The sequence below is a fragment of the Podospora pseudocomata genome, assembly GCF_035222375.1.
Source record: "Podospora pseudocomata strain CBS 415.72m chromosome 1 map unlocalized CBS415.72m_1, whole genome shotgun sequence".
NCBI lineage: Eukaryota > Fungi > Ascomycota > Sordariomycetes > Sordariales > Podosporaceae > Podospora > Podospora pseudocomata.
The window spans coordinates 3,834,914-3,847,551 of NW_026946363.1; the positions used below are offsets into that span (position 1 = coordinate 3,834,914).

At 52.0% G+C, this 12,638-nt stretch overlaps 6 protein-coding genes across 6 annotated transcripts; 4 read left to right on the forward strand and 2 right to left on the reverse strand.

Moving 5' to 3' along the window:
• Positions 1 to 635: 635 nt before the first annotated feature.
• Positions 636 to 2,988, forward strand: ORC3 (Origin recognition complex subunit 3; the record flags this gene model as incomplete). The annotated part of the gene is made up of 5 exons (XM_062885740.1): positions 636 to 683; positions 745 to 1,208; positions 1,270 to 1,452; positions 1,509 to 1,782; positions 1,840 to 2,988. The coding sequence occupies 5 exons, from the start codon at positions 636 to 638 to the stop codon at positions 2,986 to 2,988; spliced, it is 2,118 nt and encodes a 705-aa protein (XP_062748813.1).
• A 905-nt stretch (positions 2,989 to 3,893) lies between these two features.
• QC762_113230 (uncharacterized protein) lies at positions 3,894 to 4,409 on the forward strand (the record flags this gene model as incomplete). Its single annotated transcript, XM_062885739.1, has 1 exon — positions 3,894 to 4,409. One exon carries the CDS (start codon positions 3,894 to 3,896, stop codon positions 4,407 to 4,409), a length of 516 nt encoding a protein of 171 aa, XP_062748814.1.
• A 182-nt stretch (positions 4,410 to 4,591) lies between these two features.
• sec66 (Translocation protein S66) lies at positions 4,592 to 6,182 on the reverse strand. The gene is made up of 3 exons (XM_062885738.1): positions 5,703 to 6,182; positions 5,339 to 5,640; positions 4,592 to 5,279 (listed from the first exon to the last, which is right to left on the reverse strand). Exons 1-3 carry the CDS (start codon positions 5,806 to 5,808, stop codon positions 4,986 to 4,988), a joined length of 702 nt encoding a protein of 233 aa, XP_062748815.1. The 5' UTR covers positions 5,809 to 6,182; the 3' UTR covers positions 4,592 to 4,985.
• On the forward strand, positions 5,817 to 8,960 carry NPL4 (nuclear protein localization protein 4). Its single transcript, XM_062885737.1, has 4 exons — positions 5,817 to 6,761; positions 6,816 to 8,298; positions 8,349 to 8,460; positions 8,591 to 8,960. The coding sequence occupies exons 1-4, from the start codon at positions 6,553 to 6,555 to the stop codon at positions 8,593 to 8,595; spliced, it is 1,809 nt and encodes a 602-aa protein (XP_062748816.1). The 5' UTR covers positions 5,817 to 6,552; the 3' UTR covers positions 8,596 to 8,960.
• On the reverse strand, positions 8,773 to 11,007 carry QC762_113200 (uncharacterized protein). The gene is made up of 3 exons (XM_062885736.1): positions 9,815 to 11,007; positions 9,518 to 9,750; positions 8,773 to 9,444 (listed from the first exon to the last, which is right to left on the reverse strand). Exons 1-3 carry the CDS (start codon positions 10,107 to 10,109, stop codon positions 9,028 to 9,030), a joined length of 945 nt encoding a protein of 314 aa, XP_062748817.1. The 5' UTR covers positions 10,110 to 11,007; the 3' UTR covers positions 8,773 to 9,027.
• A 106-nt stretch (positions 11,008 to 11,113) lies between these two features.
• QC762_113195 (uncharacterized protein) lies at positions 11,114 to 12,311 on the forward strand. The gene is made up of 2 exons (XM_062885735.1): positions 11,114 to 11,876; positions 11,946 to 12,311. Exons 1-2 carry the CDS (start codon positions 11,753 to 11,755, stop codon positions 12,056 to 12,058), a joined length of 237 nt encoding a protein of 78 aa, XP_062748818.1. The 5' UTR covers positions 11,114 to 11,752; the 3' UTR covers positions 12,059 to 12,311.
• The last annotated feature ends 327 nt before the right edge of the window (positions 12,312 to 12,638 follow it).

The window sequence follows — 12,638 nt, forward strand, 5'->3', positions numbered from 1 at the left end:
GCGGAAGCGTGGACGTTACTAGCAGAGAGAGGTCTGGGGGGGGGGATAAGGGAGCCGATAATCTTGCTGCTGCTGGGAAGATGAAAAGGGGGTTAGGTAGTAGAGGGAGGTCACGGAGGAAAGAGGAGAGATTATGGGACGGAATAAAGCAGCAGAAAGAAGGAAAGGAGTCGAGCTTTTTTTTATTTTATTTTTTTATTTTTTATTCCGGCCATGTGTTTTCTTCGTCATGCCGAAAAACGCACTCTATCTCTGTCACTGTTGTCGTCGAGTAGGCGCTTGGCATATCTCGATGATGGACTACTTCGTTTGGCTTTTTTATGGAGTTAATAGTGTTGAGGTATAGTAGTATGATTAGCAATTATCATTTTTTCCCACCTGCCTGCTTGATGAGTGAGGATGAATAGGTAGTGAATCAGATGAGATGTGAAGAGTGCCACAATCCCATCAAAGGGTTATGGAAGTGGCTGCAAATTGTGGCGGTGTAAGATTACAGCTGTGACGTGTAAGTTAGCATATTTCAATCAAACACGCTACGACGGAACGGTTTTGAGAACCTTCATGAACACTTTCACGCGACAACGCGTTTTATCAACTTTATTGTCAAACCCCGTAGTTTCTGTTTTGAGATTAAAATGTCCGAGTTTGACGACACGAGTTTATTCCACGAGGATGATCACAGGGTGAGTGTTTGTAGGGTTTGGGAGTTGAATTGATTTGATGTGCTGATGAGAGTTGTATTAGGTAGCATACATATTTACTGCACCACCGACCACCACTGCCGCAACAAATACATCGCCAACTACCACAACAAAATCTGCGCCAGTTCGGCCGGCGAAAAGGAGGAGGGTGTTGGAAAAGGATACCGCTGCTCCTCTTCCTGCCCAGGAAAAAGATGATGATGAAGGGCGTCAGTGGCCCAGATTGTTCAACGGCCTCGAGTCCCCCTCGGCGGCCGACCTCCGAAAAAAAACCTACGAGTCTGCCTGGCCGGTTTTGGAGAGCGAGATTGAGAGTGTGCTGAGGGATGCGAACCGCCAGACTCTGGAGGAGGTTGTCGAGTTTTTGAACAGTGATGTACATGAATGTGAGGGGAGGGGGAGGGTTCCGGCTGGGTTTATCATCACGGGACCTAATATTGCGGGCCAGGATTTGCTGTTTTCACAGTTGGGGGATGTGTTGGCTGAAAGGGGGGAGGGGAGGGTGAGGTTTGTACGGTTGAGGGCGGGGGAGGTGGGGAATTTGAAGGGGGTTGAAGAGGATTGTTAGGGAGGGGATGGGAGGTCAGGAAGGGGGAGGATGGGAGGATGGGAGGGGAGGGAGGAGGTATTTGGATTATGATCTTGAGGCGTTGAGGGTGGAGATGGAGGGGAGGGGAGGGGTGGTGGTTGCTTTTCAGGATAGTGAGGCTTTTGATACGGGGTTGGTGGGGGAGTTGGTTGGGTTGTTTCAGTGAGTTATATCTTTTTGCAGTAAAAATGGAGAGGTGGTGCTGACAAAGGGAATAGTTCATGGCAGGATCGGATTCAGTTTTCGGTGTTGTTTGGGATTGCTACTTCGGTTGAGCTTTTCCAGGCGAGGCTGCTCAAGGCGACGGCGAGGCAGCTATACGGGGCGCAGTTTGATGTTGTGCAGGCTAATGCTGTGCTTGAGAGCGTGATCATGGCTGCGGTGGCGGGGACGAAGGCACAACTGAGGATCGGGCCGGGGTTGTTGAGGAAATTGGTGAGAAGGCAGCAGGAGCAGGTTGCGGGGGTGGGAGCTTTTATTAGCTCGCTCAAGGTATGTTTTAGGAAGACATGTCTCGAGACAGAATATGTTGACCTGAAAACGGTGTAGTATGCGTACATGAACCACTTCTACGCCAATCCGCTAAGCGCTCTACTTGTCGACGGTCAGAAGCTGGACAAGGAAATTCTACAGCCGGAACACCTCGAGGCAGTGAGGATGCTGGAGTCGTTCAAGTCACATGTGGAACAGTCTGTCGAGGACGGACGGCTGGATCACGCACGATTGTTGCTGGAGAACGATGACTATCTCAAGGGTAGAATTAACAGGCTGGCCGCCAAACGACAGCAATATCTAGGAAAGCTCCTTCAGTCGTTGGCCTTGGTTATTGCTACTGAGCATTCGAAGAGGTCGTTTGTTGAGCTCTACGAGGCAGCTCTGGAGGAAGGGATTTCCCTGGATCAGTCGCCTGGACCATTCGACCTGGGCGATGCCATCAAACGGTCAACTCCAGAGGAGCTCATTGGTCTCATCAAACGCGTGATGACCGTCGTCGTAGATGGCAACCCATCTCTTCACTGGAATGGCATGGGCATCGGTCAGGACGCCGAAGCCGCGATCGACAAATTTGAAGCGCTCCGCGCAGATGTGGAACGACTGATAGAGACGTCCAAGAAGAAGAAAACCAGCCTCAAGAGCAAATACAGCTCTCAAAGCAGAGTCCTCCGCACAACCGTTGTTGCGCAGAAAGTTCAGCTCAGTCGCGACACAGCCACGCTGACGGAGGAAGACAATGCTTTTACAGCAGCCATCGATGACTTTTTCGCCTTCTTCAAGACTCTCGTGGGCTGCGAGCCACTGTCAAACCTGTTTCTCAACGAGGTTTGGCAGTACGACTATCACCTGCCCTACGAAGACGTCTTTGTTCCCCGGCCGGGCGCCACGTTTGCCCGCGCATTGTCTCGCCCGCATGACTACCTTGGCTGTGCTTGTTGCGACAAGGCGAATGGCTCAATGGTGGGGACGCTGCCTGCTACGTCTATTTTGTATCATCTGTACTCCGAGGCGGGCGCGTCAATCAACGTTGCGGACTTGTGGGCGGCGTACTATGCGCTCGTGGGCGAGGACTCGGAGATCGGGATGGACGAGAGGTCGGCGCTCGTGCTGTTCTACCGGGGGCTGGCGGAGATGAGAGCCATGGGATTCGTGAAGCAGAGCAAGAAGAAGGCCGATCACATTACCAAGTTGAAGTGGTTGTGATTCCGGATTGGGGGGGTTTTCGGGTTGGTGGTGAGTGAAGGTAGGTTTGTCTCAGACTTGCCCGCCGTAGGAATTTTGGTTAGGTTGAGGAGTTGATGAATGCATTGTTAGCGAGGTCTTTCCAGGAACAAGAGTTTGTTGGAATTTTTCTTTATGCGGGAACAATGGTTTAGAGGACGGATAAAGACAATAGAAAAGGTACCATTTTTATCCCTTAAAGGGGCAAAGTGTAGAAATAGCAGCTCTTCCCGCTGCTGGGACAAAGGGGCCCAGTCAACAAAAATGTCACGGCCGCTTTTGGCATCAAACCGGCCGCTTTCAAAGGAAGTGTATTTGGTGATGGTGACTGGGACGGTTATACAAGAAGCCACGAGGTGCCCCTGAGGGGGTCTGTTTTTCTGTTTTTCTTTTCCCTCTCTCGCTTTCTAGTTCGGCAACCAAGTATTCTTGTTATTACCAACCTAGACAAACTGCTGCAAGAAATGCCACTGTTGTGCTAACACTTAAGACAACAACAGTAGAACAAAAACCTCGACTTGTCACTGGCTTTCACCTCTTCCCGAAAGAAGTTATCAACAGTGACTACAACACCCCTTTCGCTGCTGGCAGCATCTATTTCACCCCCAGCGGCAGTTTGTTATTTATTTGGGGCTATTTCATCCCCTCTCTCACATCTTCTAGTTTAATCTCTTCTCTTTTTACACTATCACCGATCTTTTTTCTCTCATATATTCCAAGACTCTCATCTCATACCCCCTCTCAATACCACAACTCACTCACTCACCACCAAGAGAGTCCACCACTTAATACCGGCCACACCACCACCACCACCACCACCACCGCCTCTTACTAACAAACATCACTTCCACAGCACGCAACAGTCACCTTTTAACACAAAAACAAAAATGGACCCAACCTCCCCCCGCTCCCCCCACCGGCCCTCCCCCTTCTTCCCCCGTTCCCCCCACCCGAACCTCACCACCCGCCGCTCCCACATCTCCCCCTCCTTCGCAGCCAAACTCTCCCAAATGTCCCTCCAGCTCGCCCCCCTGGTCCAGTTCACCACCGGCCTCGTCCACCCCTCCTTCCCCTCCACCCTCCTCAACTTCTGGCTCTTGACCGAAGCTCAACTTGACGAGCTCGCCCACTTTTACCACCAGCGCACACCCTCCGTCTACACCTCCCAGTACCCCTGCCCCGTCTACTGGCCCTCCGAGGGCATGACCATTGAAGACAAGAGGCGGAAGCTCGGACGGTTCATCGGCCTCCGCGGGTGTGACAGTCCCGTCATGAACGGGCAGGTGCAAGAGATGATGGGGTGGAGCGAGGAGCGGATCAGGGAGGAGATTAGGAGGCGGATGGACAGAGAAAGAGAGGAGGAGGAGGCTAGGGGGAAGATGGGTGGTTGGAGGAGGTTTTGAAAATACAATCTGGTACAAGACAAAGGGAAGGAATGGTGGGTATGGAGGAGTAGAGACCGCAATGGCTTGAAGCGAGCGAGTACAGCGATGATTTGTTTTCGTTCTTGGATTTGGCTTTTTAGGATGTCGCACACCTAATAATATTCTTGTTTGAAATCATGCCTTGCTGTAATCATCAACTTGACGCGAGATGAGAGGATGAAGTGTGAACATGAACTGCGACGTGAAATAATACTCGGTGCGGTATATCCTGCCATTACTTCTGCCACAGAGCGCTGAGTTAACCAAGAATCCAATCAGGACTGAGATATATGAACCGACCCAATGAATTGCATGTTCCAACCCGTAACGCCATGCAAAAAGATGCTTGCCGTCAACTGAACCTAACCCAGGTAGGTAACCTGAACCCCCAGCCACGACCCCTTTTACTGTACAGTGGTGTCAAAAATCTCAAGATGAACTGGTCTCTTGTCAAGAGAAAAAAGGAAAGAAAAACACCCGGGCCATTCCCCTTGTCCAAGTCACACCTGCTCACGATTACCTCCTCGCCTTGCCCCTCTTGGGTTCGCCAGCTTCCTATTTCTTGCCTTTCCTCTTTCTGGGGCCCCCTTGCGGGGTCGAGGGTCCGTCTACGAGCACAGGCTCATCAGCACTGCTAGTGCTGGGTCTGGTGTTGGACTTTTCCGACTCGGTGTCCAGCTCCTTCATGAACTCGGTCTGAATGGTGGCACGGCGCTTCTCCCACCATTCCTTCTCCTTGTCGGCTTGGGCCTCGATCTCGTCGAGTCTGTCGCGGAGGACCTTGTTGGCGGCAATTTCGTTGGCGGACTGGAAGATGATTTGGCCCCATCCTGGTACAAGAGCATTGGCCTGGTCATGTCAATCAGCGAGTGTTCCAAACAAAATGGCAGGCTGGGTCTGAAGCATACCTCCATCACCACATCACGAAGCTCGTCCTCCATCTCCTTCTCGGCGCGCTGGAACCTTTGCCACAAGTCATCGCCCACACTTCCGCGCTGCAGGAGAGAGCTGCAGGCCGCTTTCGCTGTTCTAATTTGAATGATGCGGTTGATATCCTCCACGGCGCGGCGCAAAAGCGCAGCTCTGATGACGCTGTCTGGGATCTTAGGTGCCTTCTCTGAGCCCTCCTCAGGTTCCATGTGCAGAAGAGAGAGGTAGATGTTGCGTTGGAGATGCGGGCCGAACCATGGCGCAAGGTTGGCGCTTTGGACTGGAGAAGACACAGTTAGCAGTCGATTGGGATGTATGCGCAGCAGAACAGGACCAACGTACGAGCTTTCCTCCTCCGGTAGACTGTTGAGAATGTGACAAATGTGCCAGCCAAGACGGCCAGGTAGGCCAGCGGGAGCAGGAGGCCCCGCCAATTGATGTCGAACATGGTTCCTAGGGTGCGATATCGACGATGGTGTTTCGGCGGATTGGCAAGTGAGTGCGGTGGTGTGTTGGCTGTTGTCGCCACCGATGCAATCGATTGACGGCGCACAAAAGAGGATCTCGGGAAAAGACCAAAAGATTCTACCGTGGCCTGGTGTGCGACACTTTTTCCTCTGGGTTTTGTGCAGCTCGGGTGGCTGTAGAGGTTGAAGGTACAGTGAGCCGAAAGAACAGCTTGACAAACTCCACGTCAACGTGAATTTCGGGGTGCCCGCGTCCCGCATCGGCTGGGGTTAGGTGGCTTCTCAGCCTGCCAAGCTTTTCTTCCGGCAGGCAAAGACGATCTCTGTTTTAAACTGCCGCTTCCGTAATCAGCAATATGTGGGGTAGAGGGGCAACCTTGCTGGACCTTGTCGGCCTTCAACTCCCAGGCACGAGTGAATGACGAAGGCCTGAACAGCTGCCACAGCGCCACGGGAGGACCATCAGAGAGAGAGCTTCCCCTCCATCCGAGCTTTCACCAATCCCCAGTTTAGGATTCTAGTTTTTACACTACAATATTTTAAACTATTCAAGCTTCTCATAAAGCTTATTCCTCTTCCTATTCACACGGAGGTCCGCGTGGATCCGTGAAGCGACCCCCACTGCTCCAACTGCTCTTCACTGGTTTGCTTCCCAAAGCTGCCATCAACTTGATCTACCCACACCAACTCTTCCCACCGTCCCAAGCAAACAGCAAACAATCCCGATGCTTCTCCGGTTGCGAACGCCTGATGGCATGATCCGCCTGACGGTGGAAAAGAGCAACACCTTCAAACAGCTCGCTGAGCAGCTGTTACCTCAGCTCCCCTCGACAGTCGACCCTCAAACCATCCGGCTCTCCCCCCAGCCCAGCGGTGCCGAGTCGAAGCTCCTCTCTGAGATTGCAAAGTACAAGTTGGAACAGATAGGTTTAAAGTAAGGCAGCTTGGCGTATTCCGACTAGTAGGCTTACTGACATCTTCGGAACAGCCATGGAGACCTTGTGTTTGTCAGTTACAAGCAACAGGATGCTGTTGCAGATGGCAACGCAAACGGCGATGCGTCCGCTCCAACCCTTCTCGCAAAGACAGCGCGTCTCAACGGAAAGCCGATTCTCCCCACAGAGGACCATCCCATCGACCCACCACCATCCATCGACACCGAGGTGAAACACATCAAGAACCCCTGGGAGGTTGTGAAGCAGTCCCCTCTTGACGATAGACTGGACAAGAAGGATGGCAAGATTCCACGAGGGAAGGATGCCAAAATGTGCCGTCACGGACCCAAGGGGATGTGCGACTACTGCACACCGTTGGACCCCTTCAACCAAACGTATCTTGACGAAAAGAAGATCAAGTACATGTCGGTACACGCTTACATGCGCAAGACGAACTCGGCGACAAACAAGCCCGAGCTGGGGAGCTCGTTTATTCCTCCTCTTGTCGAGCCGTACTACAGAGTCAAGCGCGACTGCCCATCAGGACATCCACAGTGGCCGGAAGGCATCTGCACCAAATGCCAACCCAGTGCCATCATTCTTCAGCCTCAAACTTTCCGCATGGTGGATCACGTCGAGTTCGCTTCTCCGGGCATCATCGACAAGTTTCTCGACGCTTGGCGCCGGACAGGGGCACAACGGTTAGGCATCCTCTATGGTCGGTATATGGAGTATGAGGTTGTGCCATTGGGAATCAAAGCGGTGGTTGAGGCCATCTATGAGCCTCCACAGATCGATGAAGTTGATGGTGTCTCGCTCAATGCTTGGGAAAATGAGCAAGAGATCAACCAGATCGCCAAGTTCTGCGGTCTTGAGCAGGTTGGTGTAATCTGGACTGATCTTTTTGACGCCGGCAAGGGCGATGGCAGTGCCGTATGCAAACGACACGCAGACTCATACTTCCTCGCCTCTCAGGAGGTTTGCTTTGCTGCTCGGATGCAGGCTCAGCACCCCAAGCCATCCAAGTGGAGTGATGCAGGACGCTTTGGCTCCAACTTTGTCACTTGTGTCGTCTCTGGTAACGAGCAGGGTGAGATTTCTATTTCAGCTTACCAGATGTCAAACGATGCGGTAGAAATGGTGAGGGCAGATATCATTGAGCCTTCAGCCGACCCAACACAAATGCTGGTGCGGGAGGAAGAGGAAGACGATGGGTCTGTTAGCAGGACACGCTACATCCCCGAGGTGTTTTACCGCAGGATCAACGAATACGGCGCCAACGTTCAAGAGAACGCAAAGCCAGCATTCCCGGTCGAATATCTTTTCGTCACCCTTACCCACGGTTTCCCCGAGTCACCCAAGCCACTGTTTACCGACGAGGGCTTCCCGATCGAGAACAGAGAATATGTTGGCGAGGCGCAACAACCTTCTGCTGTCGCCAAGGCTCTCAAGGTGAACCAAAGAGGCGACAACAGGCTGCCTGTCTCGGACTTCCACCTTCTCTGCTACATTCACCAAATGAGCGTCCTATCCAAGGTAACATTTGCCCGGCAAAGAGGTAGGATCAGTGGCTAACAACGTAACAGGACGAGGAGGCTTTACTCTGCAAAGTTGCTACCCATCAGGACTTGGCCGAAGCGTTCCAGTTGCGGGAGACGCCAGGGTTCCAAACCCTTAAGATGATCCTTGAATCCACTGGTGAGAGACTCCCCAAACGCTCCCGATACTCTGACGACATTGCCAGTTCTCCCGCTGCATCTGCGTCTGGTCGCAAGTCTAAGAGGGACGACACCGGAGAACCACTTGCTAAGCGTTTTGCTGCTGTCAGGCTGAACGATACCCAACAATGAGTTTGCTCCTCATGGCCCGACAGGAGAGAGGAAAGACGATGCTTTTGGTCCGGGATACCGCGGACGAAAGCAGGGCTGTGTGGCTCCTAGAACCATGTCTCTCACATCATTCAACTTGAACGTGGTGGGAAGGATGATCAGGGTGGAATATCGAGCGGTTAAGGAGTTTGGTTTGCGGTGGTTTAACTTGACCCTCCACGGTATGGGGATAAATAGTATAACCATAAATAGGCCGAATCAAGCACATTAATGACACGGGTTTTTGTTCATGAGTCAAACACTGGGCATCTTCAATGGATAGACATCCGAGACCAAAAATCAAGCAAAGTCCAAACCCCCCCATACAGCGGACATGTAAAAGTAGGTAACATCCAACCGGAAAAAAAAAAGGCCCTTTTTTACCACTATCAGATTCTCAAGAATCATACTCGGAGCCTGTCACCACCTCGGCTTCTTTCCCACTTTTCTCCTCTTCGGGGGTTGCTGTTGGTTCAGAAGCCACCGACGAGGATGGCTTCTTCTGACCAAAATGATGAGAAGCAGGGTGAACCATCTCCCCAAACCCGACGCCCCGGCCCTTCATCCACCTGTGCAGCGGCTTCCAGTCGACGCAGACGTTGGGCTGGGGGACCTTGACGCTAGGCTTGAGGGTGGAGTGATCGGTCCAGTGTAGGGTGTAGACGTTTGTGTCGGCGGTGCAGAGGACGAGCTGGCGGAGGGACTCGAGGCAGTGGTCGACGTGGGAGGTGAGGTCGGACCAGGTTTCGTTTCCGGGGGTGGTGGAGATGTCTGGGTAGTAGTAGGTTGGGTGGAGGTATTGTTTTATTCTTTTCTGGAAGACGGGTCAGTTTGGCGCGGGGATAGGTGTGGGAGGGGGGAGGGGGTGGTGGTAAGGGGTGACATACCAGGCAGTGTAGCGAGTGGCTCACTCCCAGACCGCCTACGTACCCGCCTCCCTCTCGACTGATGGAGACTGCGTTGCCGGCCTTTTTGAGCTCGTCCTCGCTGAAGTAGATGAGGGTTCCGTCTAGGAGGTCGTGCCAGGCTTTGTCGAGTTCGGGGCGGGGTTCGCCGAGGAATTTGGAGGTGTCGGGGTCGGTGTTCATGAATTTGTTTGTGTAGGTTACTGGGGCGGGTGCTATTTTCACTATTAATTATCATGATTGAGAAGGAGGGGGGGGGAGTATGAGGGGAGTACATACAAAAGGGGATTATGACCTCGGGGTTGTCGCCTGTGGTTGGTAGTATTGGACATGTTGATGAGTAGCTCTTTGGATAGGAGGTGTAATGGTATGTGAAGGCGGCGGTTAAGGAGAGAATTACGGTCACGCTTGAGACGAGGAGAGTGTAGAAGCGTCTTTTCCAGATGAGAGACTCATCGACGTATGGAGGCGGTGGGGGGGTGAGAGACTCTTCATCGTGATCTCTTTGGTGGTTGGATGGTAGTTGTGAGAGCAGAGGTGTGTAGTGAGGCTTTTCGTCGAGACTGGACATCATCTTAAAGAGACTCGATATGTTTCTATGTGGGTTTTAGAAGATAACAGAGAACCACTCAAGGACAGCATTCGTGTTGGCATTCTGCGGACTTGCGTTGGTTTTGGAAAGATCGAGATCACGCCGATCATCTTTTCCCCTCTCCCCATCCCCTCACAACATACATCATCACGCAGAGGTCAGGAATATGGAGACGGAAGGCTAAACACACCCCGCTCTCCAAGCCAGCCGGACCTTTTGACGTTGGACGCGCTATCCCGTACGATGCGGGCTAAAAGTGCCGGGTGGTACGTTTATTTACTTCGGCATGTAGGGCTTACTCTTGGACTTCTAGACTCTTGACCCTTTGGAATGACCGGGGAGAGGTTCGGCCTGGCATGGGATATGAGGCTGATGAGATGGAAGGAAGTTTGTGTTCCCATGAACAATTTAAGTTGATATATTCATTATGAGGAGAACCCCTTCCCTATAGTACCGCGTTCCTGGGCTTGGAGTTATTTTTGGTTCATGTTGTTCATCATAAACTTCCCAACCTCGAGAGTTGATGGAAAGATGCTTCCAAAAACACTCCGATTTATGAGGCCCAGCCTTCATGTAAAGAAACGTCGCATTTACAGCCTAGCTTACCTTTCCGAGCCGCAAGCAACTGTTCAGCAGAACAGGGTAGCTATGTGGCTGACTTCTGTGCCGACGGTTCGCATTGTTTGGCTATGGGGTTGAGAAGTCCTACACTAGGTCTGATCGAATACGGGGTCATGGTCCGTGATTCCACGTTGCCATGTCCCATCGTGTCGACCGTTTCATTGACCCAGGCTCAGAGGGCTGGGAAAAGCGGTTCTTTGACGCAAGAGGAGAAAGATTAACGGAGTATGGAAGCCCGGGTCGGTTTCTTTTCTCGAATCGGTATGCTTTGCAGTTCAATTACGTTTCCCTCTTTCTTGGGATTCTGGACTCTTTTCTTGGGTCAATAATCTTCATCGGATTTTTGCTTGTGTAAGTGGTGTGTACAAGCTTGGCTTTCCCCAGAGAAAGCCTTCCAAAAGCATGGTGTAACAGGTCCCAAGAGTAAGCACTCTAAAAACACCACACCCTGAACACCGATCCAAGACCGCTGGTCCGGTGCGGATACAAGGACTGCCGCTCTTGGGTAGTTTTCGTGGCTGGCTCCTACAGAAAGCACGGTTCGGCGAGCGCTCCTTGATGCCTATTTCACTCTACCTGCGGTCTTGTTGGCAGCCCACCTACCGAACCGAACCTCCGGCTTGCCGTGAGCCATTGGAACGCTTCCAGTGCAGAATCAGAAAGTGAGCGATATCCGACTGCTACACTGGTGAAAGCGTGCTAGCCTCGGCAGTTTCGACTCCCTCAGAAGAAACCGTTGGATACTACCAGCCACATCCGTGAAGTCTAGGCACCTTAGGTCCTAGAGTGATTGTCTCGATCGAGGCCGAGATGTCTACTCTTGGCACGCTTTCGAGCTGATCAGTCGTCATGGATCCCAGAAAGGAGAACTTGAGGGGGTGTCAATCAATCTTGTATGTTGTGGGCATAATAAGTAGAAGCCGAGTCCAGTTTTCGAATCTGGAATTGCCTTCATACTCCGGTCCCTCAATCAACCATCGCAGAGTCACGCCCAGTCCCACAAAATGAAATTCACTGTTCTCCTCTTTGCTCTTTCAGCAATGATCGTGTCGTCTTTGGCGGCCCCAGTTCCCCAAGGGAAATTTTCTTACATCGGTCTTGATGTGCCAGATGATGCGGTTGAGCAATGTACGTTTTCTTGGCCCCCTTGTCTACTGCTCAAGATTCTGCCACCAGACCTAACAAGAGGAATCATAGGCAAGATACCCAATGGGCCAGGGGGCCCCGAGTCACGTCACAAGAGAGATGGCACAATGGAATTCGACGTTGACCTCTGCATACTCAAAAAGAGGGCAGCTCGAGAGAGCTAAAGAAGAGCCAAACACAATGGTGAAATGTCACAGAGAAGGGGCGGGGGGGTGTTGAGTCGCGGGTGGCGCCGTGAAAACGGTGTTGTAGTACACTCCAGATGTACGTCGACACCCACATGCCGGTGGAGGAGGCCGTGGTAGAGGAGGCAGGCTCAGCCAGTCCAAACACTGTAGTATTGAGCCATATTAGTGCGATGTCGTAATCCAGATACCTCATTTTCTCACACGTACGACACAAATCACTTTATCTCTGAACGTTCAACCCTCAAGACCACCGCTATATGATCGGCAATTTATGCAGGTGACAAGCAACTGTAGTGTCAGTTCAACAAGAATAGATCTTCCCCTCCCGTTTGTTCTTGAACGACCATCGACATTCGGTACCGAGACGGCTGGAAAGTCTACGGGACACCTCTCGATTACCCGAGCCTATAGGAGGTCCAAACAGGCGAGATCTGCAATAAAAGAAGCTGCGGGCACTTTAGTTGCTTTGAGGAAACCCTTCACACCTTCTGTGCCGCGCCTTGGCTCGGTGAAGCATAGCTATCTTGTTCACTCTTGGGTTGATCAACCACATTCT